The 13,354-nt window shown below is 38.5% G+C and overlaps 1 protein-coding gene across 5 annotated transcripts in view; it reads right to left on the reverse strand.

The window, feature by feature from the left end:
* The window catches only part of NR4A3 (nuclear receptor subfamily 4 group A member 3), a 41,279-nt gene that overhangs the window by 20,622 nt on the left and 7,303 nt on the right, over window positions 1–13,354 (reverse strand). For all 5 annotated transcript variants that reach the window (XM_039855823.1, XM_039855831.1, XM_039855847.1 and 2 more), the window contains 2 exons: window positions 9,791–9,920; window positions 9,154–9,326 (listed from right to left, as the gene is read on the reverse strand). In XM_039855823.1, the coding sequence (XP_039711757.1) occupies window positions 9,154–9,326; window positions 9,791–9,920 (303 nt within the window). The remainder of the gene's footprint in view (window positions 1–9,153; window positions 9,327–9,790; window positions 9,921–13,354) is intronic.

Raw genomic sequence — 13,354 nt, forward strand, 5'->3', positions numbered from 1 at the left:
CCAGCAGTGTCAGCAACTCTAGGGAATGCACTAGGAAAAACATTCGGGCCTGGCCCCAGACCTACAGAATTAGAAACTCTGAGAGTAGGCCCAAGAAACTCTTCTGTCAAGATCTCCAAGAGATTCTCACACGCAATGAAGTTTGAGAATCACAGAATTTTAACCAACAGGAGAAGAGAATGATTTTTGCATTTGTGGATGGAATTCTGAGAGACAAAACAAACCAGGAAGGGGAGGAAAGAGAGTGTCTCCACGGCAGGTGCCCAGGCCGCTGTGTGCCATCAGACTCAGGACTTGGAGCTACTTAAATTAACGAAAATTAAATTAAAACGTCAGTTCCTCAGTCACACTAGCCATATTTCAAGCTCAACAGCCACATGTTGTGTAGAATACTTTCATCACTGCAGAACACTCTATGGACAGAACTGATCTAGAGGGTCCAAAGAGAAGAAAGATAAAAGTAGAATAAAGGCTATCCTCAGCTTTTGGATAGTCTGGTAGAGTCAGGGTTCTGCTTGAATCACAGGAAGAAAATCTTTCTTATTTCAGGCAGGAAGATTGACATAACGAGGTAATAATCAGGGGACAACCAACAACACAGGGACTTACGAGTTCTGCAGAAACACTCCTGTAAATATGCATGTCATTTCCTTCACAATAACAGCATCCCTTCACTGTGTTAATCCTCCAGGGGCATGGATTTTAAGTCCAATTTTACCAATGAGGAAAATGAAGCTCAGAGAAACTCAGAGAGGCTAAGAGACTTTCCTGAGTTATATAATCAACAGTGGTACAGCCAAGACTTAAACATGGCCTTGTGATTTCCAGTCCTGCCCCTCTTCGCTGTTAATATGTCTGATGTTACTAGTTGGTAGCCTGTGGGATAGTTCTGAAAAGCATTTTGCTTTGCTCTAATTGGAGGTCTCCAGGTATGTATTCATTTGGTCCCATGTTTTGTTAGCAGTACAGTGACTGGCACATAATTGACTTTTAATAAATAGTTGTTGAATATTGTTCAATGAAAGAACAGTTAAGGGAGTACCTAGGTTTGCCACAATGCCCTAATCCACTGGAGGAGAAAACAGCCAACAAGCAGCCAGGTACTTATTGTAGTACTTATGGATGAGGAAATGAGGCACTTATCTTAATTGGGTCTTTTTTTTTTTTTTTTTGTGCTTTCCCAAGAGCCATATCATGAAATAACAAAAGAAATTTCAGACAAGGATCCCAGCTACTTTAATCTTATATTTGTCCAGGCCTCTAATTTGTAAAATAACATAGCTCTTCCACTCACTTTAGTTATCTGGGGTAAATTATTTCACTTTTAAATTACTTCACTTTTCTGAGCCTCGGTTTTCTCTTCTGTAAAAAGGGGATAATACCTTTTTCAATATTTTGTTGTGATGATTAAATGTGATACTATATGTGAAGGGCCTGACACATAGAACATGTTTTGCAAATGATGACAGTGATGATACTAATAACAGTTATGATACTTGGAACTCTCATTGTCCCTAAGCTTCCATATTTATAAAGTTGGGGAAGACGTTGAACCGAAAGGTTTCTATTTTTTAGTCCTGACTTTCTAGGATCCTATAATATCAAGTCCAGTTCAGAGCCCCGGCTCCTCTGGATAATCTCACCCAGGGCCTGGATTCTATGAAGCTCTAGAAGTTTCTGTGATATAAGGACCATGGGAACAAAGTCCAGGAGAAGGAACCAGTTTTCCTTCTCACAGATATTCAAGGATGGCAGCCTGATCCTGGTGTCAAAGACACTTTCCACCACCTCCTTTCAGCATACATACAATTGACAGGAGGAGAGGAGAAAAAAGGGATTTATTTAATTTTTTTACTTTCCCCCCTGATATGAATCTAATTCCACATGTTTTCCAAGGGCAGGATAAAATGCGGGGCAGAACTACCTTTACTAAGCTGACAGTACTACATGTGAAACTCCCAAATGAGTGGTAACATGGAATAGAGGCAGCAGGTCATGGGGTCCTCCTTCAGGCTCTCGCACTGACTTGCTGTGTAGCCCTAGACGAGTCTCTTAACTTCTCTGGGTCTGCTTCTGCCTCTGAAGTAGGAAGTAACTGGAATAGCTGACCTCTAAGCATCCTTCTGGTTCTTGCATTCTGCTATCTTTCTATTATTAATTTTAATTTAATTCTATTGTGGTTTGATAGCAGGCATTATATAATTTCTATTCTTTTAAATGCGTTAAGGTATGTTTTATGACCCAGACTATCATCTATCCTGGTGAATGTTCCATGTGATGGCTCTTGCAGTCTATGATTCAAAATGCTGCTAATCACACCAGGTATGATGTGACTGCCTAGAATCTGACATTGTTTCACCGTTATTTTCTTTTAAAACAGTGTATTAAATAGAGAGAAAAAGACTGAAAGATATAAACTTTTTCCTGGCAATGGGACCTAACAGTTCCCTACTGCATTGACTTCCCTGAAACCATGGCTCACAACTCAATAATCTCTCTGCCTCCAATATTTGCTCAGAATCCTCCAGAGCACTTAGCTTTCACCCAGGGTCCTCTGCAGGCCTCTGCCCCTGCCGAGCTCACATTTCACGCATCCTGCACACAGGGAAATGCAGGCCTGCCTGCCTTGTGTGTGCAGTTTTCTCTGATAGAGCCTAGTAAGGAAGGAAGCCAGCAGGCTTGGCATGCCAGACTCCAGCCAGACCCTCTGGGCTTCACCTGCAGTGATCCTAGTCCACGTTCCAGAATTCTGGAGCCTGAGCCACCGGTAACTTGGGGGTGACTGGAGGGTCAGCATCCAATGCTGAGAGAAAAGATAAACCAAGTATTTCCTCTATTGAACACGGATTTAAAGAAATCAAACAAATCATTTTAGATTCTTTCTCTGCCTGGCCTGGAACTTTATAAAAACCTCACCAAGCAATGCTGGACCTGGAGTTGGAAGAACCAGAGCCCCATCTCTGTCTCTGTGCTTCCCTACATCACTGCCTAGGGCTAGGCAGGTTTGGGGTTCACCAAAATCTAAAAATATTTGTTTATTGATGATTCCAATAAAAAATAGACCAAATAAAGACTTTAGAAATGAATCTTTTTTCCTCTTTATGCTAACTTTTTTTCCAGCCTATATAAATAATTGATCCATCCAAAATCTGGCTTTACCACTAGCCAATGACAGTATTACATTTAGTGACAACTAACGTCTAATGGTAATTTCACCAAAGCACCTAGAATGAGAATTTAGAGTTGCAAAAAATAATGGATGTTATTTAAGCCAAAATGTGCCTACACATTTCATATGGCGAGAACATGGCTGTACATTTCAGGCAGAACCTAAGCCTAAAGTAAATTACTTAAATGAGAATGCCAGCTCTAAAAAATTAGTAATGTGAGGCCTTCATACCAGCGTGGAATCTGATATTTACTCTATCTTACTGTCAGTCCAGGCTAAATATGTAAAATATCCTAAGAACATTTTACCTCTCCTTAGAATGTTACTTTTTCCTGGGTCTTTATATTTCTTTATATATTTTAAAGGTGATCATTCCGTAAGCCAAATTATGTATACATATTCTTAGGTTCTTACACTTTAAAAAGTGACACTTTAAAACTGGCAGTGAATATATTTTCCCCCAAATTTATTTTTTTCTCATCTAATTACCTCTCCCTAAAAACAAAAACAAAAACAAAAACAAAAACTCAAGTTTCCTCTCCTCCCACTGATGGCATCACGGTAGTTATGTTTGTTTACTGGTAGGTTCCATGAGGGCAGGAGCTTCTCTTAATCAACAATGTGTCTGCTGCTCTAGAACAGTGGCTGACGCTAAGGAGCCAGGCAATAAACATTTGTTAAATGAATTAACTGCTTTCTGGAAAGCTGGGAAATAGGAGGTTTGAGGCAAAATTGAATTGTTCTTCTTAAACTATACTGGTGGTTCTCAAGTCTTAGTGTGCCAAAGAATCATCCGAAGCACTTAGTAAAATATAGATTCCTGCCTATCTTCCCTCTTTCCCGTCCACCCCTTCCCCCAATTCTGATTCAGTAGGTCTGGGTGTGGCCCAGAAATCTGCATTTTAAGCCATCACAAGGCTTTTTTTTGATAGAGGCAGTCTGAGCACCACACTTTGAGACATGCAGACCTGTATCCATACAGGAATTGTAGCAAGTGTGACAGTCAGAGGGTCAGGGAATGAGAAGGCTGGAAGGGATCATGGGAGTGCACTTAGTCCCATCCCCTCACCATTCAGATGAGGAAACTGGCCCACAGAGGGGCAGGAACTAGACTGAAATCATCTAATGAATTGGTAGCAATTTGAGAGGATCTCCTGAGAAGCCTCATGAAACCACCCTCTTCACAGAGTTTTCATGTTGTTTACTTTGTAGGTCTAACATATGTTAGCCATGTTGTTTCTCAGGCTATCTTGTTAACATACATAAATGTCATTTGCTGATGCCTGGTTTTATCTGAGCAATATCTCTTGTATTTGGTGTCTATTACAACACTAAATGACACCAATTACCAGAAAATATCCTAGTTTGCTGAAAAATACTTGAAATGACCAACTAATGAGGATGTTAAATATATTTTCTCATTAGTAATTATGCAGGCTCTGCAGCCAAGCCTAGTATCTATATATACTTGTATTGCTAAATTAAAAGCAACTGTGGGGCAGAGAATAGCAACATTTCCAGAAGAAACAAATCAAATGTGACATGTTTTGACTGCATTGATATACAATGATCTGAGCTCAATTTTAAAGGAGAGAAGTTTGGCCTAAAGGAAATATGAAGTTCCCAGAGCCAGGAAGCCTTCACAGAGTGAGGAGCTCTCTTTCTGGCCTAAAACGTTCATTCCTTCTGTGACTTGGAACACAACTCCTTCATCTTCTTTCCCCACAAATGAGGAAAAGTGCTTACTTACCACCTTAAATGCACATATGCTGGTACAAGATTACAACATAACCTGCCTGGCAAACATTTCCTCATTTCTCTATTCGCCTGATTCACTAGGGGAAGCTAGTACCTTTTATAAATTGCTTCCGTCAAATCAACTGTCTGACTCAAATCTGACAGGGCAAATTCTTATTTAAAATGTAATTAATTATGGATACACACTAAAATGTTAACTTTGGCTATTGCTGGAGAGTGGGATTAGGCAGGAATAAATGAAGAGGAGGCTTTCATTTTTCACTGATTTGTATTTGTCATTGCCTTTTAAAAAAGTTTTCACCGGGTAAAATGCATTATTGGTTGTAAATTTAAAAATTCCATAAATCTCTCTGTTCCAAACAAAGCCCCTGACACACACATGCATGAAGCATACACACATACACACACACACACACATACACACATAGTAAATTGCCATTAAAAGTAGCAGTATGGTGAAATAGAAACATATTACCTTGAGTTTTGAGATTTGGATCTAGCCTAAGCTCTGCCATTGACCTTAAGCAAGCCACTTAACCCTTGTACAGCCTTTATTTACTCCTCTGAAAATATGGGGGTTGGATTAGATGATCTCAAGGTCACCTCCAGTTCTATAAATTCATAAATATAAAACTTTAAGGAGAAGCTATTATGAAAATTGAGTTTCAGCGAATGACATTCTTAAAAAAAATTACTGAAACCATAAATTATATCACATAAAGCTGGGCCCTAAGTGAAATTATGTAAGAAAATATGTGATGATGCCTAGTCCAAAGTAGGCACTCAATAAATTCATTTTGCTTCATTCATTTTGTTAGAATTTTTTAAAGAACAAAGCAAGTTAATTTTGTTAAATAACAAATTACTACATTTACCTTATTGAGGATCAATAAGGTAAATCCCAGAATCATAAAATCTTAGAGTTGGAAGGAACTTAATATCATTCAAAATAACCTCTCTGTTTGTAAGAAATCCTATTATGTGCTCTCCTTAGTTACTTGTGTTGATGAACTCACACTTCCACAGTAGCTTTTGTAGCTAAGAGAGTTCATCATTGTCTTCAGAGTGATCTGGAAAGCACTCTCTCCTTCTCCTGTACATCTGTCCTCGGGAGCAACAGTCCTCTCTGCCACAGGGCAAAAGAGTGACCTAATCCTGCCAAGACTTTTCCTTTCCTGTCTACATATTTTCATTTCCTCCAATCATCTCTTACAAGTTTCCAGAAACAGTATGTCCACATCCCTCTTAAGGCCCAGCTTGGAACTGGACTCAGTCCTAAAGTGTCACCTGAGAGGGCAGAGTTCGTGGGACTGCCACCAACTTGGGCCCATAATTCTACAGCTTAAGGTAATTTAGCATCCCTCCCTTCCACCACACATATACTTTGTTGGTTCATAGTAAGTGTGTATGGAATAAACTCCCCAAATCTTCTTAACATGAACTACTGACAGGCCAAGGCTTTCCCATGTTTTAAAATTCTAAATCCTTAGCTTCACATTTATTTTTGTTAACTTTCTTCGAGATGGTTTCAGCTCATCCTGTTCCAACCTGTCGAAATCACTCTGAATGTTGATACTGACATCCATCATATTAGCGATCCATCCCAGCTTTCTGTCATCTGCAAATGTGATCAGCATGCCTTCTCTGCCTTCATCCAAGTTTTTGACGAAAACTCACTGTTTTTAAAAAAGTCTTTTAATTTAATTGATTTTGGTCCAATTTTTGATAATTTTGTAAAGCTATCTTAAAGCAGGAGAATCCAAGCTATGAGGTTCAACCTGATTCCAAAACAATGCAATTAAAATAAATATGCTTTACAAAATTGAGTCAGGCCCCAAAGGTAGTATCATCATGACTCAGTCTCTGGTATGGTTGATCTGCTATTTTGGACAAAGCTAACAATTAAATTGGATAAATGTTTGTTGATGAGGATGATGAATCTGGTTTAACACACTGGATGTGCAGAGGCAAACAAACATGCTGGATTGATTTTTCAGTGTGGAGACAGTTCCCAGCTGGGACAACTCAAAGTGCTGGGGAGGGTTTACCACTGAATAACTGATTAGGCCATAGAGACCAATAATTGAATAATTTGGGGCTAAAAAATCACTTTTGGGGCCTAAATTCTCTGGATTGACTATCAATAGTGATTTCAAATGCCCTGGAACAATGACAGATTGTGTGCTGTAGCCTCAGCGTGGGCAGTGTAGAAAAGCTTCATTAATTCAGAAAAATTGCATGAGGGGAGGCCAAAGTTGCTTCAGGGAGGAGAAGTCTTTCTTTCCAAGTGCTTTTCCAGCACCTACTCTCACTGACCACCAAAGAGGCAGTCAAGCTTGATATTTAGGAGCACTTCCGAGTCCAATATACTTGGCTTCTAATTTTATCTCTGATACATATTAGCTATGTGACCTTGAGCAAGTCAGTCCTTTAGCCAGTCTCAGTTATAATTTCATCTGTGAAACAGAGATCATAACACTTACCTTAATGGTATTGCCACATGACACCTGACATGTGAAGTGTTCACACTCATTATAACATTCAACAAATGGTAGAAGAAGGTTTGATCAAGGAGATAACATATAGGGAGAGCGCTGTGCTAAAGTTTTGACAAGTATCATCTTATTTAATCTTCACAAACCCCAGGAAGTAGATGATATTATTATTATTATTATTATTATACAACACAGGTGAGGAAATTGAGGCATTAAAAGGTTTAACCAGTTGCTCAAGATCACCTAATTACTAAATAATGGCGTTCAGATTTTAATCTAGGGTCTGCATGGTTCCAAAGCTCTTAACCACCGCATTATTCTGTTAGACTATTATTTGAGACTTGACTTTAGTCAAGAGAAGCTACTTGTAATCAGAATAAGAGTCCTCAACCTTTGGTGTTAAGGATCTGCCATGCTTCTTTTATGAAGTCTTGTGATCAGATGCAGAGAGGAGGCTTCACAGACTATAATGAGGGTAGAGAGGAGGGAAGGAGAATCATAGCAGGTGTACCAATCACCCCTTCATTTCTGTCAACATTGCAACCTAAAAGGAGGACACATAACAGACACACTCATACTCTTTGCCAGCCATTCTACAAGAAGTTTAAAATACTAATTAGGCCTAGGGAGGGCAATCTGGTTGTAGGTGTCATGCCAGATCAACCAACTGGGGATCTCTAGACTGGTATCTCTCTGATTTGGAAGCAAACTGTGTTTCTAAGTATTTTTTTTTTTTTGTCTTAGAATGGGGGTTAACTATCCCTACGCTTCATGGTTCCTTAAATGAGACGACATACTACAATGTCTAGCATGTAGAAATTGCCCAATAATTGTAATCTTTTTTTTTCCTTTCCCTCTTTGGCGAGACCCTGTCTCACTAGAAGCTCGCTTTTCTAAGTCTTTTTAAAAACTGACTTAAAGTAATGTTTATACATTTGCTCAGAAAATCTTTTCTCATGGTTCTTCCCCGTGTTATCCAAATTTCTGGCAATTTGCAGAATTCAAACTGATGATATTTTACTATATCCCATATGAAATAAAAATGTTGATATATTTTGGTTGACTTAAATAACAACACTGGTAATCATTTATGGTTTTCAAATGTTTTCTCAACCACCATTCCTGTGTGACTGATGTTCAAAACCTCCCTCTAGGGTTAAATATTGTAATCATCTCCACCGTAGGGATAAGAAAGCCAAGAATGGGGGCCAAGTGACACACACAGGGGGCAGCAGAGGCGGCGCTCCATCCCAGCCCTCCTGACACCTCTTGATGTCAAGGTCAGAGCTCACTCCTCTATATCAATGGTCTAATCCCTCTGAATAAGCAGCAGGTCAATCAATGCCAATGCGATTGGGTAAACTGCTTAAGGATAACTTAAAGCTCACCCACATAGTTTGATCACAAAATGAAAAAAACCAGTAGTCACTTTGTCTAAACCAAGAAAGAAATCTACAAATCGTTATTCACCTGTGCAGATTTTCATTGGCATGACCACCAGGAATCCTGCAACAATGGGTATGACAGGTGCAGCACCGTCAGGGTCATTTGTTAAGGCATTTAGAGATTCAATAAGGCAAAAATTATTTGGTGCAATGGATGCACTGAAATTGCTGAATGAAGTGAGAAATATAGAAAAGGTAGGAAAACTGTTCAGCACAGTGGCACTTGTTAATAGTAACATGAGTAGAGACCCTGACCATTCATTCGAAAGCAGAACATAAAACTTACTCTGGAATAATCGAGATCTCTGGGCGTTGAGTCTGTTAAAGCTCGGACAAGGGCATTCATCATACAGATCGGAGGAGAAGGTGGAGAGGGCTGAGAAGGTTCCTGCTGTAATGGGCTCTTTGGTTTGGAAGGCAGCCGACCTCTCCTTCCCTTCAGACTATCTGTACGGACAACTGATGCCAAGAGAGAGAGAGAAAAAATGTCTTCAAAGATTTTCATGAACAGCCATAAATCATGAAAAGAAATCAAAACATTTTACAGCTGAGCAACCATTAATGAGACCAACCATTTAAAAGTGGCAATAAGTTTGGAATAATAGTCACACAATGATTTAATGAAAGTTGAAACAAGCAGCATAAAAGTCACCCCATACTTACATTTGGTAATGAATTAGCCCTAAAAGTCTCCTTCTTAAATAGAACAAAAATGTATGTACACAAGCTCTCTATTGATTTTAAGAAATTAGAATAAGTAGTCCTCAGCTATTTTGAAATGTAAATATACACCATAAAAATAAAATGTTGGAAGGAAAGAGAAACTAGAAAAATTCACCATCCTAACATGAATAGTAACATTTTTTTCAGTGACATCTAAGAATATGTACAAGCAAACTGGATAAAAAGCATTATATCCATACCTTCTTTAACCATTCCAACACTCAGACACTTCTGAAATCGACAGTACTGACATCGGTTTCGACGTCTCTTGTCTACGGGGCAGTTTTTATTTGCCAGGCAAACATATTTTGCATTTTTCTGCACCGTTCTCTGAGAAAATACAATACAGAGATAGTCAACTAATAGTTTCTGGAAAGAGGTAGGACCTGACAAGATGTATTTTAATTACAATGTGAAAAGCGACAGTGCAATTCGTATAATTAGATAAATTTAATTTCCTAACACGCTAGCCTGCAGGAAAAACAATTTTATTAGTGTTAGCTGCTGACAATGAAAATCATCTCAGATTATTCTGAAGCAAGTCTCAGGAGACGTCCAAGTCTGAATGATAAAATCATATCTGAAATTACCAGGTCAACATATCATACCTTGGAGGATTAGATTATCTCCACTTTTAATATCCCTTTGGGAACAATTTTCTACTTGTTCCACTCCCCTGATTATTGCTGACCTTATTAAAATAAAATCAAAATTATCTTGGATGTACTTTGTTGGCTATCACTTTTGGAAGTCAAACATCACAGTAACTGGCTTTGTTCCCCAATAGAGATGAAATCACAAAAAGCAAAAATCAGGATTTGTCTAGTTCAAAGATATAGGAAATAATGTTTTAATACAAAACAATCACTTAATCAATCTGTGTAGTTTATTTTATCTTTAAAAGAATACGTATGATAAACCAGCCAGTTTTGATTTTTAAAAGCAAAATCTTAAAATTGGTACTAAAAACCACTATCACACCCAAAAAAGAAAAAAAAGAAAAACCAAAACCAAAAACAAAAAAGAATGAGAGAAAGAAAAGAATATGAAAGCCATATATTTTCAATGAAAATTCCCATTAACAAGTTATTTCATAAATGACTATCGACATAGACATCAAAATAGCCCTATTGTAAAACCTACATCATAACTTGGATTTGGATATAAAATAATGTTGCATTCTTCAGAATCACATATAATTTTAAAATGACACATGAAAATAATTAAGCATAATTTTATGGTCCAAATATAAGGGAGGCTTGATTTTTTAATAACTGAAAACTTTTGTGCAAATGGATGTATATTTACCACTTAGGGTGAAATCATTCAGAAATTACCTGAATCTATACAACTCCAAATAGAGCAGAAAGTTGGAATTTATTTGGTAAGCCTAAAAAAAAAAGAAATCCAGGTAATTTGGGGTTGGTGATCTATTTTGTGCCCAAAATTTGAGATTTATTTTCAATCTTTACTTTCTGCAATCCTCAGCCCCTATTTATCAGTTTTCACCCTATCACCTTTAATTTCATTTTAGGAGATCATTTCTAAACTGCTTATATAAAGCTTTAAAAATCTAACAAAGCCAGATACATTTTCCCTGCTTTAGTAGGTGATTTTAGTTTAAAATGCAAAATTCCAAAACACAAACATGCATTTGAGTTTCCACCATGTATATTCTCAGTAGTCTGTAAGGGTAGGAAACTTGAATTTCCTGGATGAAGCTTTCTTACATCGAATATGCAGTAATTTCTAAAACTCCATTTCTTGCCATCATCCTCAAGGCCATATGCCAATTTGAGTGCTGGTGGCATTTTGCTTCAGATATACATTTTCCCAATAACCTGAAACCTTTCCCACAGTTGTGTGTGCCTGCACAACTGGGAAGACAGGGAGAGATCGTTACAGTTCAATCACTGAATTCCATCATTAACTGCATTTCATGTCACATTTTTAAAGAATTCAATTTAATGGTAGAAAGCCACTGGGTAAAACCTGCTCCCGTTCCCTTAATTAACAGATCTGTGGGGCGGTTCTTCCCCATCTACCCTCCCGCCCTTTCAAGTATAGATTTGTTTTCAAGGAATTGCTGTAGAAAAGGAACGCTGTTGGGGAACACTTAATTGACATTTCTAGACTAGGAATGCATTACCATTCCGGTATTTTGGTCAACTCTCAATTATTCAGGGATGATTATATTTGAAGTTACTTGTACTTCTCTTAATTGTTTTTCTTCATTTTCTCTTTCCTTTTTGGCTGTCCTTTTCACTGCCCTTCAGCATTTCCAATGAAATCATATAAAAATCAAATCTGTGAAAGGAATGCAGTTCCTTGACAGTAACCCTGGTAAAGCTTGAGTAGTTAATACAAAAGAAAATGGCTAACCGGAGGATTCTACATTTAAAACATCGTAATCCTACATATCTTCTGTATGGCACATAACATATTGCAAAGTCTTTCCACAATAATTTTCTCATTTTTCTGCAGAATTTAATTAATCACATGATTCCTATCCCCAGATCAAAAATAACTTGTTGCTTGTTGGTGTGTACCAATCCACCAACGTGCATTTTTTTACAAATACTTTGTAGTTTTCACTTATAATGAACAGTTGTTTTATGGCCCTTTAAAGATTATAAAGTGCTTTTATAAATGTTTTATTTCACTTAATACTCACAGTCTTTCTCTGAATTTTATTCACCTGATAGGGAAACTGAGGCCTAGAAAGAAGTGTCATACCTAATGTCATACAATTGATAGGTGACACATCAAGGACTCCTATTTTAGTGTTCTGATTCTAATTCCAGCCTGCTCCCAGATACAGCCTATTGGCCTCCCAAATCCTAGTTACCCAATCAGCATCCAGCTTCCCCTCTCTCTCCACTTTGCCCAGCACTGGAGGCTAGGGAGTGATGATTATGGGAGAATATTTGTGGGTTTGCAAATGCCTGAGATAATGGTCAGGGAGGGGGGACTGGGGAGGGTGGCACAGAATTAAGTGTCTAAAGACATCTGGGAGTCAATAGCAAAAACAGTACAGGAAGAAAACAAGGCCTCTTCCCTCTGAGTGGAGTCAAGAACACTCAACTCAAGAGTCAGGAGAAACCAGCTCCAACTGTCCCACGTGCTGACAAATCACTGTTCACAGGCTATACAAGGTCTTACCCTCTCTAAGCTTCAGCCTCCTCACGGGTAAAAGATGGGAGAGTCTAAAGACCCTTCCGCTGTAAAATTCTCCTGAGTCTTTGAGATAATGAACAACTTCCACACCTGGTGTGTGGCATAGAGGTAGAGTGGATTGGTGAGACTCCAGATTCTATCTTCTATGGAAGCGGCTGCCCTAAATTACATCAAGCCAGTTGCCCCTGTCTATTCTGCAACTGCAGAACTGTGAGGATGGTGTGTACTTTGGGGTCATGCAAACATGAGCAGTGTGTCCTGTGCAGCTGAATAACCTCTCCAAGTTTCCAATTCCTCATCTATGGAATAAGGATAATTAAGACCTACTTTCAAGACACTCAATAAAAATAACTACAGAGTGGCCAGAGTTCAATCTCAGGTCTGATTCTAGAGTCCCAGTTCTTACTATGAGGATTAAATGAGATACAAATGTCCAGGGCCGGGCACACGGACCCTATCCCCTCAGGATAGACAGACGAGGAATGCACTTTTGAGGTCACAGATCTCTGAGAATCTGCTGAAAGCTCCCTCCAGAAAAATGATAGTAAAATAATGCCAAATCAGGAAGTTCACAGCCCCCTCAAGTC

The sequence above is a fragment of the Pteropus medius genome, unplaced genomic scaffold (assembly GCF_902729225.1).
Source record: "Pteropus medius unplaced genomic scaffold, Ma_sr-lr_union100, whole genome shotgun sequence".
Lineage (NCBI taxonomy): Eukaryota > Metazoa > Chordata > Mammalia > Chiroptera > Pteropodidae > Pteropus > Pteropus medius.